This window comes from Rhipicephalus sanguineus, chromosome 8, assembly GCF_013339695.2.
Source record: "Rhipicephalus sanguineus isolate Rsan-2018 chromosome 8, BIME_Rsan_1.4, whole genome shotgun sequence".
Lineage (NCBI taxonomy): Eukaryota > Metazoa > Arthropoda > Arachnida > Ixodida > Ixodidae > Rhipicephalus > Rhipicephalus sanguineus.
The window spans coordinates 44,730,566-44,749,995 of NC_051183.1; the positions used below are offsets into that span (position 1 = coordinate 44,730,566).

The window sequence follows — 19,430 nt, forward strand, 5'->3', positions numbered from 1 at the left end:
AGTTACGTTGTGACGCACCATAGATGCAATCCTAGAGCTTTGAGCATACGCGGAAGCGGGGCGCAGTGTTGTAGCGAAAGGAGACGCGCCGGGGATGTTCCCTGTTACAATAACAGCAGTGGCACAGCTCGACACTGCTTTGGAAGCCTATATTAACGCGATAGCGTTAGAGAGCTCGTGTCGCAGAAATTCCGGTGTCGGCGTCAGCACCGTTGGTAGTGAGCGAAAAATCGTCCGTGACCGAAAAATCGAGACAGAAGCAAATAAAACAAACAACAAAAATCTTCGGTTCCACTGAGGATCGAACCGGGGCCGTTCGCGTGGCAAGCAAGTATCCTACCACAAAGCCACCATGTAACTTGCAGCTGCTTCGGAAAAAAACACTACATAAATGCCATGTAGTGGAAGGAGTCTCCTTAGCGCATTTTGTTCGGCAGGTGTCACGACGAAAACGAGCCCATTCGGCGATTTGTAGGTGCATAGGCGAGGCCATCAAACTACGTCGAAAAAGGCCGGGATAGTGCAGCCATCGCCGCTAAAAACACACGCGAACTTTCAAACAGCTCTAAAGATGGACAACTATGTCCATCTAGCGGAAAACATTTCAAGCCAACGCCAGTTTCTAGAGGAGGCGTTGATCAAGAAAACAGCAAACGCTTGGTAATGTGCTGCCCTCTGTGAGGCATTGTGGGAAATATGCTCAACCCTTCATGGCTTCCGAGATGGCGGACATGCGGCGCATATCTTGGAGGCCATGCGTCTCGTGCTTTAGATCAAAAACTTGTACCATTCGCGCGCGCGCGCGCGTGTGTGTGCGTGTGTGTGTGTAACAATACACATTAATAAGTATGCACTTAGTGGTTGAAGTGCGCACTAGGGGCCGAATTTCGCTATCGCGTTCAACTCTTAAAGGCGAAGCTTAAGGGTCCCCCAATTTTTAATGGAAGAAGGCAAACAGTGATGTTCCGCACATGCGCGGCTGATCGCAAATTTTGTTGTGGCTGAAGGTTTGAGAACCAAAAGCTCCACAATGCGACGAGCTGAGTTGGAAATGAACAGCTAGACGACGCGAGTGGGTATTCTTGAGCTTGCAGACCTGTTTTGTCGATAAATTGCCATAACAGTAGTGCGAATGTTCAAAGAGGCCCAAGGAGTGAAGAGTTACGGTATTAGAGATGAGATTTGGGGTGCTTGGTACGAATTACTCACTTGATACATATCTAATGAGGGCAAAAAAGAAGTAAGCAAAAGGCAAAGGACGTAGCACGTATCGCTTCCGCCTGTATAGGCCCTTTTACTTGTCTTTTATTCTTTCTTGCGCTAATTAGATATGACGAGTGACGTTTTCCGTAAAACCTTAAAGACCCATACGAGTTGTTCTTCATGATTAAAATGACCTACGCTGATGACACAATGCTCTGACCGCGAGTGTTCCATAGGCACAAAGCGTTTACAAGCGGCCGAAAAGAACTCCAGAGGAAGCAATGCCCCGGAGTTGTTATTATAGATTAGAAATAACAACGGTCCAAGAACTGATCCTGGTATGGTGCACCTGATGACACAGAAACAGTTTTTGAAGTAGCGTATTCAAAGAATAGAAATTGTTTTTGATTAAGCAAAATGACCTTGATCCAACAGGTAAGTGGACTGTTACCTAAGACTGCTTCAAATGTTACAATTAATTTGTTATGGTATGCACTATCAAATGCTTTTGAGAAATCTATTTTAACCACTTCTGACTGCGGTTATTGAGGCTATATGTAAGTTCATGTACAACTTCAGTCAACTGTGTAATAGTTCATAAACCATTGCGAAATCCGTGCCCCGGTTGGGAGACAAAAATGTATTCTTTTAAGGAAAAGTGTGATGTCTTTAAAAATAATATGTTCTAGTAGTTTGGGTGATGTGCCTCCCAGAGATGTAGGCCTATAATTTGACACCACAACTCTTCCTCCGGATTTATGTATTGGCGTGGTTTTAGCTTTTTTCCAGTCCCATGGTATTTTAGCGAGCTGGGAAGACTTCATGAAAATTAGACCTAGATTTTTGCTATTCCATTCTAATTACCTTTTAATAAACTCGTTCGAAATGTTATCAGGACCACCAGATTTCCTAGGGTCAATTTTTAACTGAAGGTTCATGATACCGAGATCTCTATCATCAAGGCTTACGGTAATGCGTCAACTGACCGAGGATCCGTGGTTATTTTAAGTTGTGAATACTGAGTGAAAGAAACATCGTTGGAAGAATCAGCTCTTTGTTGTTTTTCTTCTACAGATAGATGTGTCACTGCTACCTTTCCACTGAAGTGTTTCCAAAACATACGAGGGTTATTTGCAAGGAAATTCGGTAGAGTTAAGTTAATGTACGTTGCCACCCTGGAAAACGATGTTTTTTTTTTTAAATTAAATTACACCATCTCTCACTAAAGGGAACCATGTAGGGATGCGAAGCAGCGCATGGGTCGACTTAAAGTTCCGTTCATCACGGGCACCTTGCCCGATGTTAACGCGTCCTTGCAAGTGGAGCACACCATGAATTCACTGTAGTTGCTGTTGCTGTTGCAGTCTGAAGGCGCGCCCTGAGCGTGCGTCAAGGGATCGCGGCGTCGCTCTGTTTGTACGACGAGAATGTTCCCTCACGCACATTGCTCTTTGCTCTGGAAAACAACTTTATCTTCTTAGGACGCTTCTGAAAGGACGCTAGCAGCAGAAAGAGAAACAAGTAAAAGTCAGTCGCAGTAAGCTCATTTATGTGTCTATCGAAAGCACTTGCTTGTATTCTCCTGTCGTTTTTAAAGGACAATATACCGGGTGTAGCTAACCAAAGAGCGGACGTGCGAAGAACTCTAGCATACGTTCTTTTATACCCTTTCAGTGTCTCACGTATAAATACGTGCCAATCACTTACAAGTATACTCACGCCTGGAGGCTCCCTGGATATACGCGTTCTACAGCATGTTTCGCCTGTGCGTTGTTCTCCTGTGTATTTTTTCGCAACAATGCATCGGCGAGAACTCATCGAAAAATGGTAAGCGACGTTTTCTTTATAAATAGACACGTGTATTTCTGACGGCGATCAGCATGTGTTGAAGCAGCGAAAATGCTGTTGACCTGTTACACATGAAGACATGGGTTCGGTCCGCTGCCATAGGGCCCCATTTTATAATGAGTCGAAAAAAATGTCCGTGCACTTAAATTTAGATAGAGTTACAACCTCCAGAAAATTGAGGTCATTCTAGAGTCCCTAACTAAACGAATCTCTAACTACAACGTGTCTCATAACAGTATTGTTTTCGGAGCTAATACTAGACTACCAATCTTGTTAAGATTCTGACGACTCACGGCTGAGCAATACCTAATTTAACATGATTGCTAAGACGTGTGCTACGTATATACCTGAAATATAGCTCTCCAATTTCGACATCTCTCAAAATCGGCAATTGTAAAAATGGAAAATGCATCTTAAGGTAAAATAATCGCAAGAAAACTCATCAATGGTGTCACAGACATACGACAGCACCGTTCACCTAATCATTTTTATTACGCACAATGTCTCGTAATTTTAAATGCATTATAAAATCTAATTTTTATTAACGCAGGCACTCCTTTGTGCAGAGGATCTACTTGAGATATTCATCATTTTTGTAAAATCAAACAGAAGTGATGTTGCAGATGTTCTGTTGAAAGATCCTGATGAATGCACCATGTTGGTCAAACGTTCCCAGGCCGCGCTCCCATAGGATACTGTGCAAAGAATTTTCGACTACCCCGGTACATCAAGTCGTCTATGTTGCGACACCTGATTCTATATATCCGCTTGGAGTGTCTTTTTGTTTATAATTGAAAATCCTGGCGGATGTGTAGCTTTTATATTGGATATCGAAGGCCTTCATTGCTCTCTTCCTCGTGGCGGGTTGTAAATTTCTGTTAAATATTCTTTTAATTAACAAGTGCAGCAGACGGTTTTCACACACAATCATCGTGCTTGAAAGAGTCTTCTTTGGCATTCTTTCAAATCACACGAAATCAACGCTGACTGAGGGAAATGGTGTCTGGACAGAAATGAACAACTTGCATTGCTTCTAGATCATATCCTTATTAATTTATTCCCTGGCAAGCTCGATAAAGACATAATGGGCGCTTGGGTTAGCTGGATCATTAGCGTATCTAGTCACACAGACGAATACAGAGACATGATACAAATATGTTTTGCACTCGGGAAGAACTTTAATTCATTGCTACTCCCGTGAGCGAAGTATGAGAAGGAAACACACGAGATCATAAGGTTAATAAAAAATAACATTAATAAAGGGTAAAATAATTTTGTGGTATTTACGTGACGTTTTAGGAGTACGGCCTGTGCATCATACTCCTCTAGAGTTTCAAAGCGGTTAATAAAATCTTCGTCTGTGTACTCTAATGCTGTAAAAATAGAATGGTCTTGTGTCTTAAGACAGCTCTCTCATTATCGCCTGCACAGGTTATGAGCGCCAACATCAATGAGCAGGTTACACGTTTCTTTGATGTACCTTCTCATCGGGTTGCAGCAACATTATTTTATGAGGATTTAAAACTGTCCAACACTTTGTCCAGTCCAGGCATGGTCTTATAAAGCAATAACAAGTAGAGAGTCGTAAGTATTCCTTACAGGAATTACTTATCCTAAAATACAGGAAATAGGCACCGCGTTGACTCTGCTTTCACGGCTGGCAAAAAGCTGAGGAATATATGGCCTAGGTTTCAGGAAAAAACGAGCTGGTTAAAGGCATGTAAATTGTATGTGAGAGTAAAACAATGAGGTGCTGTTCTAGCACCGGACCTCAATGCCACCTCCTTTTCTTTACTTTCTGAATGCCAGTGCAGTATGTGCTCTCACGCTGGTCGTGGCATGAACCATCCTTGCCACCTTTATTCGGGAGTTCGCGTTGATGCAGCAGCCGCTATATAGCTTTGTTTAACCATCTCATTGTGAACGTAAAAATGGTGACCAAGTTGAGGAAACTTCTGTGCTGACGCACAAATGATCAGGGTGCGCCAGAAAGGTGAAGCAGACGGGTGTAATGTCTTGAACTAGGATATCGGCCAACCACATTGCTCAATTGGGCGCGCGCTATTTAGTGAACTAAGAATCATTACCTTTGCGTGCGACGAATCCTGGCATCATCAAGCGGCGCAGGATGTGAACTTGGTGTTGCAGCGTTCACAGGACTCTAAGTGTCAGCAGGTAGGTTCTGGTCATCCCTAACTTGCTGGATGTCGGTCGATAATACCAATTTAGTCGAGAGAAACCTGATTTATCGGGGCTTGCGTGCCCACGACTCTCCACAAAGCGCATACGTCAAGAGTTTGTGATCCATGAAGATGTTGGAGGGCTGGCCCTCAACGATATGGCGAAAGTGTCGGGTGGTAACGTACATTCCAAGCAACTCTTGAACGAAAGTGATGTAGCCAGCCTGGATTTATACATTTCAGCGTCATCTGGAGTTGGGTAAGCAAACATTGAAAAAACAGCTCATGTGCGAGAAGCCTTGTCCGTGGTGGAGGCGAATAGGTCGACAAGATTAAACCGTCGTCGCAGTAACTGGCTTGGGCGTTCGTGGCCCGGCCTTTCAATTGTGAGAGAAACATTTGGATGCCGGATATATTGCTGAAAAACCAACAATAAATTGATCGTAAAAAAAGCAATAAAACATCCGTCAGGCCTGCGAACAACGCCCAGCATAGTCACAGCGTCAGGTGGCTGAGCCGTCATCATAAAGGCCGTTATAAACTTTCTTAGGGCGTCTACTGCAAGTATAGTAGCAAGGCGCCCACTACGCAACAAGTCGTCACCTTTTGCGAAGAAGCGAAGCACCCACTCGGTGTTTTTCTGCCAATATGCGCACCTGCGTATCTGCACACTGTTGTTTCTGTGGTGAATAATAATGAGGATGCTGAACTGAGGCCGAGCAGTTTGTAATGACTGGGAAGCTTTGGACTACCCATTCGTTATTCAATTTGTCTGGTGTAAGCCTTGGAGTGATTCTACTTTTCTGCCACGCAATATTACATCGGTTAACCTATTTACTAGTCATACATCACGCTTGTATAAGTTCTTTTTTCTAAAGAGATTCCAGCGTTCGGTTATCCACGTTTTCGTGACGTACAATCAGAAATAAATAAAAATAAAACTTGGAGGACGCTTGACCATCGCCTTCAAAAGTAGAACGCGATAGCTCAATCGGGCAGTGCGCACACCGCCTTGAGCCGTACCGCAACGAAAGGGACGTTTGTGCGCGTAACATTGTCAGTTTCAAACTATCCTAGAATGCACACTGCAAGTGGAGGTATGAAGTGTCGATAACGCCATAATTCTTCCTTTGCTAATTGTCGAAATACGCACTACGCATCTATAAGGTGCCACGCGCACCTACAAAGCTGCACACCTTGTAATGGGTGGGCATCTATAAACCATCCACTCTTTGTGCAATTCCCATTATTTGACGCCTGGTGATATTCTGAGATTCTGCCACGCCATATTACATTCGTTAACGAGACTCCTCCTAGCATATGACATTGTTATAGTGTTTTTTTTTTCCTTTTTTACGAAGCAATTTCAAGCACTGGCGTCGTTCTATGGTAGCACACCCGCTTGCCACGCAGAAAAACTCTGGTCTATTCTCACTAATTATTATTTATTTGCATCTATCTGGAATTTTCGCTCACGGACAACGCCGACTTTAAAAATGCTTCCGAAGCTCGGAATCGAACCAGCGACCGCTCGCTCCGCAGCGCGTGTCGCTAACCACTACGCCACAAAGCGCAGATTCTTCAGGTCGCTAACGGCGAGCGTTATATACACACCCTTTACCGCTGGCAGGACTCAGAGACGGCAGGCGCTTGTAAGCGTTTCTTTATTGCCAGCGAGATGGCGCGAGGAGCGCAACGGGCGCACTTAAAAATCGTCGGCCAGCTCGCTCGCTTCTTCGAATATTTGTGCAGGGAGAACCTTGCCCTTCCGCTGTCTGCTCGCGCGGTAGTTGCTGCCGGGGGGCAGATCTTTCTACAGCGTAGCAGCGCATCTATCCCGGGCCGCTTTCCTTGCTATTGCATTCATTGCTTCGCCATTGCGGCGAAACTGTTACTTTTTTTTTCTTTATCTGGGCGATAGCGCGGCGGCGATTGGCGTCTTTGGCGGCTGACAACTACGCCAAGAAAATGGGCTGTTGTTGTGAGCTCACAACAGCTGAAGCTGTAAAAAAAAGAAAAAGGAACATTCGCGCAGGCACGAACCGATCAGTGTCATAAAGTTTCCATGCGTAAATCGAGGAAGTCTCGTTTCAAAACTGCATGTACTGCATAGAACTAGCACGCGCAGTTCACAGCTGTTGCTTCAATAGGTGCCAAGACGACTTCATGTTCAGAATTGCTTGTCCCGCAAGCGAAATTCTCATTGCCAACTTCGTGATCCTCTTGGATAATTGTTGAATTAGCAGGTGAATGAGCGTGTGGAGTCCAGCGCGCGATTTTTCCCACAGTAGCTTCTTATGTAAGCGATGTTGTTTTATGGGTCAGCTATACTTGTTCATGGCGGAATGCGCAATTTAAGCCCGACATGAAGCATACACAGGCATCAACAAACGTAGGCATATGCACCAGCACAAAGGAAACGACATCACTTGACGAGCAGCCCAGGCCAAACCATTGCTTACGAAATATGACTTAAGCCAGCAAACTCGCATGCTTTTTTTTTACTTGCGCGACACTGATCAACACTATGTTCAGTTAGCGAACACGGTAAGAAATATATGAACGAAACTTTTTCATGCGAAACACCCACACTAATGCGCCACTGCCCTTTCATACGCGGCTGATCTGTCGCCTTCTCCTCACAGCGGCGCCTCTAGCAGCAGCTTTCGTCCCTATATACAACTGCGGCACTTGTTCCGTAAACAAAAGAATAGGGTTGAAAGACCCTGATCATACGAAGCCCCGAATGGCAGTTAGAGGCAATGCAGGGCGAAAGCAAGTGCGTGTTACCTTCATTTTTTAATAAAAATGCGTACTATCCCGTTTGGTCGTTGACATCTAACCGATGCAGGTTGCCGGTTTTGTACGTTGAAACACGAGTTCTTAGAGGCTTTTCACAGTAAACAAAATTAATTCATAAATAATATCTACATCTGATAAAGGCCAGGCTCTGAACGAAACGTTGACTAAATAAACAGTCTGCTTGAAGTGCCACCTCTCATATTATATATATATATATATATATATATATATATATATATATATATATATATATATATATATATATATATATATATATATATATATATATATATATATATAGGAAAAAGGTATACGCTTCTAAAACGTGTTCATTTGTCGACTAACATGACAGTTTCGGCGAGTTGGTAGTTCATCGTAAAGGAAATTTCAACAGCGCGGGAATAAACATGAATGCACGAAAAGAGTCCGTGTCAGCTCCCCGATTGCTTAAACCTAGTTGAACGTTAAAAAAACATAGGTAGTCGAAATTTATCGGGAGTGCCACGCTATGGCCTTCTACAAAATGAAATCGTAGATTTGCTACGTGCCAACCTCCGGCAAAGATTAATATTATTATTGTCTTTAAAAAATTCTCATGACTATCTCCGCTTTTTTTGGTTTTCACTTGCGACGCATATCCGCATACCAAGAGCTTGGGTACACAAGTATTCGCCGCACATGATTGGAAGAAAGGGTTTCATGACGTACACGACATCCACGTAATATTCATGTCGTGACCTCTACCTAATGTTCCTGATACACTCATGTGCTGCGATACCAATTTCGGTATGTACCAAGTTAGAGAGTCAATCGGGAGAACATCCATGCGAAGGTGGCCGAATAGATAGATAGATAGATAGATAGATAGATAGATAGATAGATAGATAGATAGATAGATAGATAGATAGATAGATAGATAGATAGATAGATAGATAGATAGATAGATAGATAGATAGATAGATAGATAGATAGATAGATAGATAGATAGATAGATAGATAGATAGATAGATAGATAGATAGATAGATAGATAGATAGATAGATAGATAGATAGATAGATAGATAGATAGATAGATAGATAGATAGAAACGACGAAAGTGGCTTTGGTTCGCTAAAACGCACTTAGATTTAGGTGTGCGTTAAAGTGCCCCAGGTGGTCGAAATTTCTGGAGCCCTCAACAACGGCGTCCCTCGTAATAATATCGTGGTTTTGGGATGTCAAAAGCCAACAATATATATTACAATGTATTTCTGAAGTTTCAGATACTCGCACCGCCAAAATTGGCAAAGGCGTTGAAGTAAAGGCATACGTTGTGTATGACACGGAGGAATATGGCAAAAAATACCAATCTCAAGAACCCCGGAAAAAGGGCGCAATGTGGTACTTCCTAGACCTGTTTGACGAGGTAAGACGTGTGACACCTTGTTCACGGCTGCCCGTTGTTTGCACTACAAATGTGTAACACTGAAGAAATTGTTTCCAGTATTCTTAAACGAAACGAATCCTGTTGCTAAATATTGGCTATGCGTCGTATGCGAATGCAACGCAACACGTTATCCTTAATCCAAAATTCAGGGCTTCACTATCAAACAAAAATCATAGTTTTACCTGAAGGGCGACGTAATGAATGCGACAGGAACAAATTCGAATGCTATACGAAGTTGGTCTAGCAGATAACTCTTTTTGTATCCCACCGGCTATACGCTGGCGTGGCGTAAGCAAACGACCGCTGCAGATAAAGAATACCCTCATGCTTGCAATCGCTTCAACGGAAACTAAGCGGCGAGAACACAGCACGTATGTGCAGTCGAGCGCGATTGGAAGGTTATCGCGCGAGCGTCGACCGGCCTGGCGTCCCCGGGGCCGAGCGGCGCGTTTTGGAACAGTGAAATCGAAGATTACACATTCTCCTCTCCCTCGTTGGGTCTTCCATGCTACAACAGTCGCCCCTACAATGAACACTGCACCCTCTCTCTTTGTTTTAAGATTTCCATTCGTTGCGATCAAGCGTATATATACTTCGTTGGTTCTTATCTCCGCGTACGACAGCAAAGTTCATAGGAAAGATATAGTATCTTGTCATTGCTTCATTTTAACGACTCGCTAAGCTGCACAAATTATGTTGTATTGTCACAAAAAAATGGAAATCCGCCTTCCTCAGACGGCCGTGATCGCAGCTTAAGGAACAGCAAAAAGAGTGAGTGAAGCTCGCTTGATACCTCCCTCTCCGCGAACGGGTATTCTGGGACGTGGCGCTGTCGTAGTTCTTGGTTGACGCTCGCGCGATAACCTTCAAATCGCGCTCGATTGTACATGAGCCGTCTACCTATGTACACGAGCACGTATGTACACCGTACCGTACGTATGTAGATGAGCCGTCAGCTGATCTCTGTTAAGATATTCAAAGTACGCTATTTCTGCCAGGTGCACACAGCACCAGCGAAGAAAGACAGCCGGCGCGTTTCCTCTCCTCTTGAACCGTGACTGTAGGTTACCGTCACGAGCTTTCACTCAAGAATAGAGGATGTGAGGTGCGGATAGTTGCTATCGCCCTTGAGACATATACGGAACCCCAAGGCGTCGCGGCAAACATACGCATGGAGTGTTCATATAATTGATATAGCAAAAAAAGAATAAAATTGACGTGGTTCTTCTTTGCAGTGAGCAACTCTGATGCCACAAGCGTCATTCCTTAACGCATCTACACTTCGGCCACTAGATATCTTGTGCGCTACTTACTTCCTAACTCGTATCGTCTAGACCTTACGAGTTAAAGGCCCAGCTCGCATGGTGTAGCTTGCGTGGTGTGGACCATACGAGCTCAAGGCACAGCAGCTGCTTGCTAACGTGTCCCCCTTATTGAAAAACTTTCAGCCGGTGGTCTTTGATAACGCTTTGTCGGCGTCATTTCTTTTAACCGCTGCTGTGCAAGTTCTCTCTGACTGCACGTGGCGGTCATGCTTTCTGTCCGTGTGGCTGCCGCGCACTGCTTCTCTTTCTTTTATACATTCTTCAAGCTTTCACGCAGCGCGTGCGCTATGTCAAGACGAACGTTCTAGCTCGCGTACTACACGTTCTATCCCCTCGCGCAGTGTTCAATGGTATCAGCCAACGCTGTGCAATGTGCACTCCGCGTGCATGCACCGCGGCTCGGCATTTTCCTCTGGCTGCCGTGAAGGCAGCACTGCTTCTCACCCTGCAACTCATTTTACATCATAGGACAGAATAGAGCGGGGGTAGATAAAAATATACACACTCTAATTTTGAGGACTAATTATGGCACGCATAGCAGCATCACAAAACAAGAGTACGTACAGCAAAGTGACCGACTCCATAATTCAGCTTCAAGGCTCTTCGGCTAGGCCGCGTGACATACCGGTTTTCTGCTAGTCTCAGACACGATTTAAACAATTCACCGACGATTACGATAGTGCCTCATGCGAATTCTGAGCGTAGCTTCGTGTTGGGGCAAGGTCAACTGTGTTTCAAGTTTTCGTTTTCCGCAGGGTTACGACTACACCATAAATCATAATTTTTGGGAAGTAGGACAACACCCACTACGCCATTATTCGTCTTTCTGTGGATATGGGAGGTACCCTCTACACATCTGTGAGGTATAATGGGCACTTTGTTGATGCTTCACGTGGCCGATGACGATGAAGAATTATGGCTGAGCACTTTGCAGTGAGTGGGAAGCATTAAACCAAACACTCGTAGTGCAATTAGCATTGTGTGATGACTGGTTGTTATTTACTCTTCTGCCATGCTGTATTACAAGGTTAACTCGATTGCTTGCCCAACATTGCGCCTGTATAGGGTCTTTTTACAAATGAATGTCAAGCGCCAGCGTGGCTGTGGCGTTGCTAAGGGCACACTCGATGGCTAACACAACGTGCAGTAGAACAGTGAGAGTTCTTCACATCGTGTTATACAGGGAAGGCGATGAGGCCGAGCACCTCACCAAGATGGTGTACCAGTCCGGTCTAAAGTCTAGGTCGTCATAAATGTCCTTTAGTGATAGCTATTCGAGCGAAGTGTATGCTTGAAGGAATGGTGTGTTCTGCGTTGCGGTCTTGCATACGTGTCTTCCATAAGCTATCCATGCCCATAAGGAAAAACGTATCATATGGCACTTCATCAAGCGATGTTGGTATAAGATAACGTATGGTGTGAGAATTATTGAGAGAGAGAGAGAGAATTAAACTTTATTGTCTGACCAGGCGCACGTTCTCTTCGCCCAAAGGTGGGTGACTTCCTTATTCCAGGTAGCCATGGCTTGCAGCTGATGCCAGAGCCCTGTAGTTAATGAAAAACTTTTTTTTTTCAGTGCTCGCTGAAGGACATCCCAGAACAGAATAGCGTCTTTGTAGCTAACAAAGCAATGTTCTATTGTTTCCGGCACATCACATAGACGGCAGCTTGAGCGCTCATTGTCGCTATGTGATTGTACTTTTGTTTGTTTTATTTGTGCTCTTATTGTGCATTGTAATACTCAGAGTAATAAATACCATAAAAGAAAGAAAAAAAAGAAAAAAAAGCCAGCGTGGCTCTGTGGCAGAATACTCAACTGCCACGCAGTAGGCCCGGGTTCAAATCCTATGCGATGCTGTTTTTTTCTCATTTTATTTTTTCATATCTATCGGTTGCGCCACCGACGGCGACGCCGCTCAACCCAGGAACGGGCACCTAAGCGCTGCGCTCTAAAAATATAGATCCCATTCACAGCGCGAAAAGTATGCTGGAATGTGTTACTACATTTCACTGTGTTTTCATTTCTGCCAGAGTCTAATGACACGTTTTGGCCAGTTGTCGACCCTTTTAAACAAACCTAGTGCCCTTGCCATTATCGGCATGTCATTGGTTGCCTGCAGCCGTTTGTCGTTAATAAAGAAGCACGCTTTAATTGGAAAGGAAGATTGCGTCTTTCTTGAGTATGCAGCATAAAAATATGAAACGGAACGGTGGGTTACTCTGTTTATTAGTCTTTTTACGCCCTGGTCACTGTTTCAGCATGGCGCAGTAGTAGAGTTCTCGGTTGGCTGTCCGGAGGTGGGGCGTTCGATTCTATTTCTATTTCGCTTTCTCAGCTCAATTATTTATGAATGGTAGGTACGCACTATATTTCAACGCTCTAGAGCCATTCTGCGCTCCGCCATCCAGCGCCTCCCATTTAGGCTCTGCTCCGGCGTCCCAGTATCCAGCGCGATACTGGGCCCATAAGCAACCATGGCCCTATACGCTGGTACCGATTGGCCCTGGGTTATGCAATGAGGGTAATGGACAGGGCTGTGCTATGCTCTACCTTACCCTTCCTCTTTGACCACCTCACCCTCACGTCACTCCTCCTAACCCTCACTTCTCTTTCCCACGCCTTGCTATACTGTACTAAACATGGCTGTGCTGTGCGTTGGCCTCCCCCTCCTCTTTTCAATACGCGCTGCCTTCTATGGCGAACCTACAGAGAAAAGCTGTTCTCCAGAAGGTTTACACTAAAGTGGATAACGTCCATATGATCAGCCAGGTAATTGCGAAATTTGCTGAGTACAACAAGCCCCTTCATAATGCATTCATAGACTATACGAAAAGCATTTAACTCGGTAGACACCAACAGTCTTGGAAGCCTTACGCCAGCAATGAATACTTGGGCTATCTATAAAAGCAATAAAATTGCAATAGAGAAACGCGTCAGACAACGAAATACGAGCTGGCGTTCCAAAGTGGATCCAGTGTTGGCCACTCCATTGCTCCTTAAGTGTTAAAACGGCTAGCTCAGGAAGAAATTTGAATGCAGTATAACAGCGTTGGTACGATCCCGTTTCGTACGTTTGCGATATTGTTATGAAGCGAAATTCGCAATGAGTTATTTTATTTCAATTCGTCCTTTTCATTTTCTTGTGCTGTCGTTTGCCGTTTTGGTAGGGGGCGGAGCGTTGCGGGGTGATCCGGGACAACTGTGATGACCAGAACAAAAGCCTTCGAGATCGAAAGGCTTGCGGGTACCCTACCACAGCGTTTCCCGACTTTCCCACTAGGGGAAAGGTGCATGTGCCGTGGCACCGTGAAAAAAGGCGGCTTGTACGTTTTCCCGGATAGTACGTTTGTCCCCACATTTTCTTCGTAAAGGTATGAACGCGTTCTACTTCAAAATTCGTGGAGAACATCCTACTAATCTACGAATCGCAGGTGATTTAATGCTCTTCGGCACTAATTGCGACAAATTACAAAAAAACAATACTTAGAACCTAAACCGACAAACCACTAAATTAGCGTTAATTATGAACGTGCAAAATACGATTATAGCAATTATCTGCCTAGCCCAACAACACGAATTCATGATTGGCAAACAACATCTGCAGTGTGTACTATTGGGCGCGAGGACATACCGTGGCGCCGCCATGCGGAGGCGTCCGTGTGACGTGCAAGGTTGGATTGCTCCGGCCGCCCTCTCCCGCGCAGCCTGCAGCCGCTTTGGCGTTTTCCTTCTTATTGTTGTTGTTGTACTTCACTTTGACGAAATTAGTAAAATACTGTTGTGGCTTCGTCACTGACTACGAAATGCGACAAAACTGCTCCGAAAAGAAATATTACGTTCCTCAAAATGACTGACACCACCTTGGCTGCCGGCGTCGTCTGCTACGGCCACCGATGTGGAAGCCACAGGAGGCGAGCGCGCTGCTTTTGTAAACGGTAAACAACCATATTGTGTTGAAACTTAGCATCTAATGCGCTTTAGCGTTTCCTTGAGACAAAGAAACATATATTCGCTCAAGAAATGCGTGAAACGTGGCCACCGTATAACTTGATTCAATGTGGGTTCGCATCTAAAGACGGGTCGCGGTTGGCACGAAAAAGAAATGGCATGAGCTAATTTGCACTGCTGTTTAATGCACATGGTCCTATAGTATAAAGCGTGACGCGAGCGGTTTGTCCGCTTTGTGGGAAGCATCCCAACATGCTTACTTCTGCATGCAGCCGCAGCCTTTCTCAAGGCATTGGAGACAAACGCACAAGAGCTATATGCACACGCGCGCCTCACTCAGGGTTGTAGCTAGATATTATTTTACGTAAGCACAGGTTTTTAAATGCGAAGCATTTCTTAGCGAACCTCAGGCACTTTGGGCGTTTCTATCTACGTATCTATCTATCTATCTATCTATCTATCTAGCCGCCTACGTCTGGGCGCTCTCCTGGTCGTCTCCATAACTTCTAATGAACCCAAATTGACATAGCAGGGGATCAGTGTATGACGAACACGATTCACTGGTCATGGCATGAATAACGCAAAATACCTGTTGCGTACGTCATGAAACCCTTTCTCTCAGTCACGTGTGGCACATACCCGCATACCAGAGTTTGTCATGCTGGTATGTGCCACAAGTGATACAAAGTCTCAACCAACTCAGTAAACGCGAACACACACAACGACACGCAAGGAAAGTGATAATAATAACAATTATTGGGGTTTTATGTCCCAAAACCACGATATAATTATGAGAGACGCCGTTGCGAAGGGCTCTGGAATTTTGACCATCTGGTATTCTTTAACGTGCACCGAGATCGCGCAGTACACGGGCATCTAGCATTTTGCATCTATCGAAATGCGACCGCCGCGGCCGGAATCGAACCCGCGACCTTCGGGTTAGCAGCCGAGCACCGTAACCGCTACACCACCGTGGCGGACATAAGGAAAGTGAGGAAGCTGAAGACAGAACACCACTCGGAGACGCTCAACTACCATGCACTCATTCACGTGGTTCCCAACGTGGACCACGTGGATTACGCGAAAGCCAGCGTCAATGCTTCCTACAATAAATCTGCTGAGAGAACTAGGCCTCTGATCATCACCGGTGACTTCTACATTGACTTATTAAGACCCAACAACGCCTGGTCCTTATACTGCGTGAAACGCGGCTTTAATGTAGACACGGCATCAAAAGACCTCGCTGCCACGTGTAGGACAGGAGGCGCCATATATCATTTCATCGCAACAGGCATCCAGGATCTTCACCAGCTGTGCTATACCTGGCACTTCACTACACTTAGACCCCTCGTAGCTGCGATCGCGAAAGGATCCGATTAACAAGCCCGGTCCAGCTGCTGGTGCTCACTGATCACGGTGATGATGACCTTGTTCAAGAACTGTCAAGGACCCCTTCTACACATACACACGGGTTAGTGAAACGCACGTGCATTCTCCGTCATAACGGACAAGTGCAAACATAACAACTGTAACGCAACTGTCATAACTGCATCTGTTACTGTAACGTACGTGCAGTGCGCCTGCGCGATCCACTCAGCTGCGTGTATATCCAGAGGAACTTTCCTGAATGAGGCTTAGTTGCGAGTAACGCCTGTCCTGTGCATTTGTGTTCCTTTGCGCTCTTCGGATTCGCGCTATCCAGTATTGAAGAATTTAAGCACTACATATCAGCCTACCGCGTATGGTGTTGGTAACACCAATATTGGTGTTGGCATCGTTACGCAACTGTAAACAACTGGTTATATAATACATATGCGACTCTTCAGTATATATGAGTGTGTTTATACCACTTCCACATTTCTCTAGCGTCATTTCGTAAACTTTCGCTCAACAAGAAAAATTATGCCACAATCACCACCCCGCGCATGCTTCGCATAACATCGATTCCCACGGTACGTGGGATCTGCCGAACTTTTTTTCGGCGGCACTATTTTAGTATTTATCTGTTACACCTTATTGTGCGAATTGTCTACGGTTTGGACACGATGCATTTTCGATCGCCATCGAACCAGATCGGGATGAAAACTTTCTACGATTTACTCCGTTCTGCAGTTGGCACAAAGGGGCCAATCGCGATCGAAATATACGGTCCCGATAGGGCTAAATTGAGAAGGTAAATGTACCGTGGGCCAGCCGGCCGCATTATATTTCGCTCATTTGAATGCACTAGCTTGCTGCGAGAGGTGGCTTACTGTGGCCTAGATGGAAATTTTATGCTTTTGAAGGACGAAAAACACAGGACGAAGCAGACATACACACAGGACAAACACTTGTCCTGTGTGTATCTCTGCTTCGTCTCCGTGTTTTTTTTTTTTCGTGCTTCATAAGCACGAACCCATTCCAACTAAATCAGATAGCTGTGTTCGCAATTTTATGTGTTAGTTAAAATACCAGTGTCCAGCATTTACAACTTAATACATAAGCAGTATGACACTTCGCGGCTGCTGTTAGAAGGTGAATCAATGCATGAGGCCCGTGTACTCGAATTTAGGTACTCGTACGGGTCTCAAGCTCAATTTCGACTCCATGGAGGTGTTCGAAATTTATATCAATCATATTGCGGTTTTGGGACGTGAAACCACAACAATTGTAGAAGGTGTATCAGTGTTTGAACCTAGGCATGTAAAAAGAACCTAGGCATGTTTTTATGCACGCAACATAAAAAGAAGTCACCCTGGATGGGCTCATTCTACAGACATCCTCTGTAAGCAAGTAACCCCATGAGCTGAAAATAATAATAAAGGAATGTCAGGTAGAAGCGGTATCACGCTCTTGCAAAGGAGGGTAACGATGAAAGTGAAAGCTCACACTAGGCTCGCACTGTGGCACGGAGCAGTATAAAGTACCATGCCACCGATAACTCTGACTGGACTTCCCACATTGTGTAGCCTCAAGATGTCAGCACACATGAAGTGAAGCGGGAAGCGGAAAACGCCAGAAATCGCGGTTAAAAGCAGCGCGTTCAACCGTCCGCTTCCCTTCGCCGGAGCAACGTGAGATCACGTGATCCAACCCTGCACATCACAACGATCGCAGCGCCCGCATCTCCAGTGGTGGGCCTTGCCTCCAATAGTATGTATACCAATCGCAATTGCTGAGAGAGGAGCCAGTCCGCGAAAAGGAAATCTAGCGAACAATAACAATGGGCTGGAGCGCTTGCTGTAGATATTTACAAATAATTACAGGCAACTTGCCGCTGTTCCTACAACAGAATGTGTGCAACCGTTGTATATCGCCAGTTCTAGAGTACGGGATATAGATTGGTGTGTAACAAAGAAATCCGAGAAGAGCCGTGCAACGTGCAATGGAACGAAAAATAGCAGACATAATATTGACAGACAGGAAGAAAGCAGAGTGGCTTAGAGAAGAAACAGGGGTAGCAGATGTTCTAGCTTACGTTATGAAGAAAAAGTGCAGCTGGGCAAGTCACGTACTGCGAAGGAAAGATAACAGATGGGCACTTAGAGCGACAGAATGGATACCAAGGCATGACAAACGTCGCCGAGAATAGTAGAGGGCCAGATGGAGTTTAAAAAAGTCACAGTTTCGCCGCAAGGGCGAAGCAATGATTGCGATAGCAAGAAAAGCGGCCCGTGATGGACGCGCTGCAACTACCGTGCGTCCATCCCTACCCGGCAGCTACTAGACAGTTTTAATTTCACGTACGTTGGGACTTCACGTACGCAAACGTGAAAAGTACACGTACGTTACGTGCCCGACATCTGAAACGCTTTTAGCTACACGTACGAGACGCGCGGTGAGAGCTACCACGTAGCTCCATCTGCTGGGAATCATGAACACTGCGGTAGTTTGTTCGAGCGCCCGCGCGAGCAGACAGCGGAGCGCAAATATTAGAAGCGAGAGAGCTGGCCGACGCCTTTAAGTGCGCCCGTCGCGCTCCAAGCGCCATCTCGCTGGTAATGAAGAAACGCTTATAAGCGCCTGCCGTCTCGGAGGACTGTAAACGGTAAAGGGTGTGTATATAACGCTCGCCGTTAGCTACCTGGGGGATCTGCGCTGTGTGGAGTAGTGCTTTGCGCACCGCGCTGCGAAGTGAGAGGTCACTGGTTCGATTCCGCGCTTCGGAAGCATTTTTCTGATTTCTTTTTCTTTGGGATATTGATGTATATATACATACTTATACATATACGGCGACGGCAAAAACGAGCCGAGACTGTCCATATAATTGCTATCGCAATAAAATCATAAAGCCCACAGGCGTAACCTTGAACGAGCTCACACAAGGCAGAGTAATTTGGAGATTATTGGGAGAGGCTTTCATTCTTCAGTGGACAAAAGACAGGCGGAAAATGATTATGACGGCGATTCTTGGGCACATAATCACACGACTATTGGTTTTCAATTCTATAAAAGCATAGATTGTATAAAATTTTCCTTTGAAAGAAATAGATGGCCACACAGAAAAACACTAAGATTTCTGTAATATACATAATGAACAAACTACCTCAGAAATGCTCAGCTGAGCTTTCTTGTTCATTTATCTCTTCTTAGGTTGAAAGGTACTTCCACAGTCGGAATGTAATGGTAAACTTTAGCGTCATAGCCGTTGAACAGGTAAGTATTGCCAAATGGTATGTGCCTTTTTGTCAAAAAGCGTATTTCAAGCAGAATCGCTAC

General features: G+C 45.0%; 1 protein-coding gene across 2 annotated transcripts in view; it reads left to right on the forward strand.

Moving 5' to 3' along the window:
- The first annotated feature begins 2,875 nt into the window (after positions 1-2,875).
- LOC119401794 (uncharacterized) overlaps positions 2,876-19,430 on the forward strand; it is a 45,876-nt gene continuing 29,321 nt past the window's right edge. Inside the window, exons 1-3 of one of the 2 annotated variants that reach the window (XM_037668768.1) lie at positions 2,876-3,030; positions 9,289-9,437; positions 19,305-19,384. In XM_037668768.1, the coding sequence (XP_037524696.1) occupies positions 2,958-3,030; positions 9,289-9,437; positions 19,305-19,384 (302 nt within the window). In that variant the 5' untranslated portion in view covers positions 2,876-2,957. The remainder of the gene's footprint in view (positions 3,031-9,288; positions 9,438-19,304; positions 19,385-19,430) is intronic. The other variant, XM_037668767.1, reaches the window with a different exon arrangement.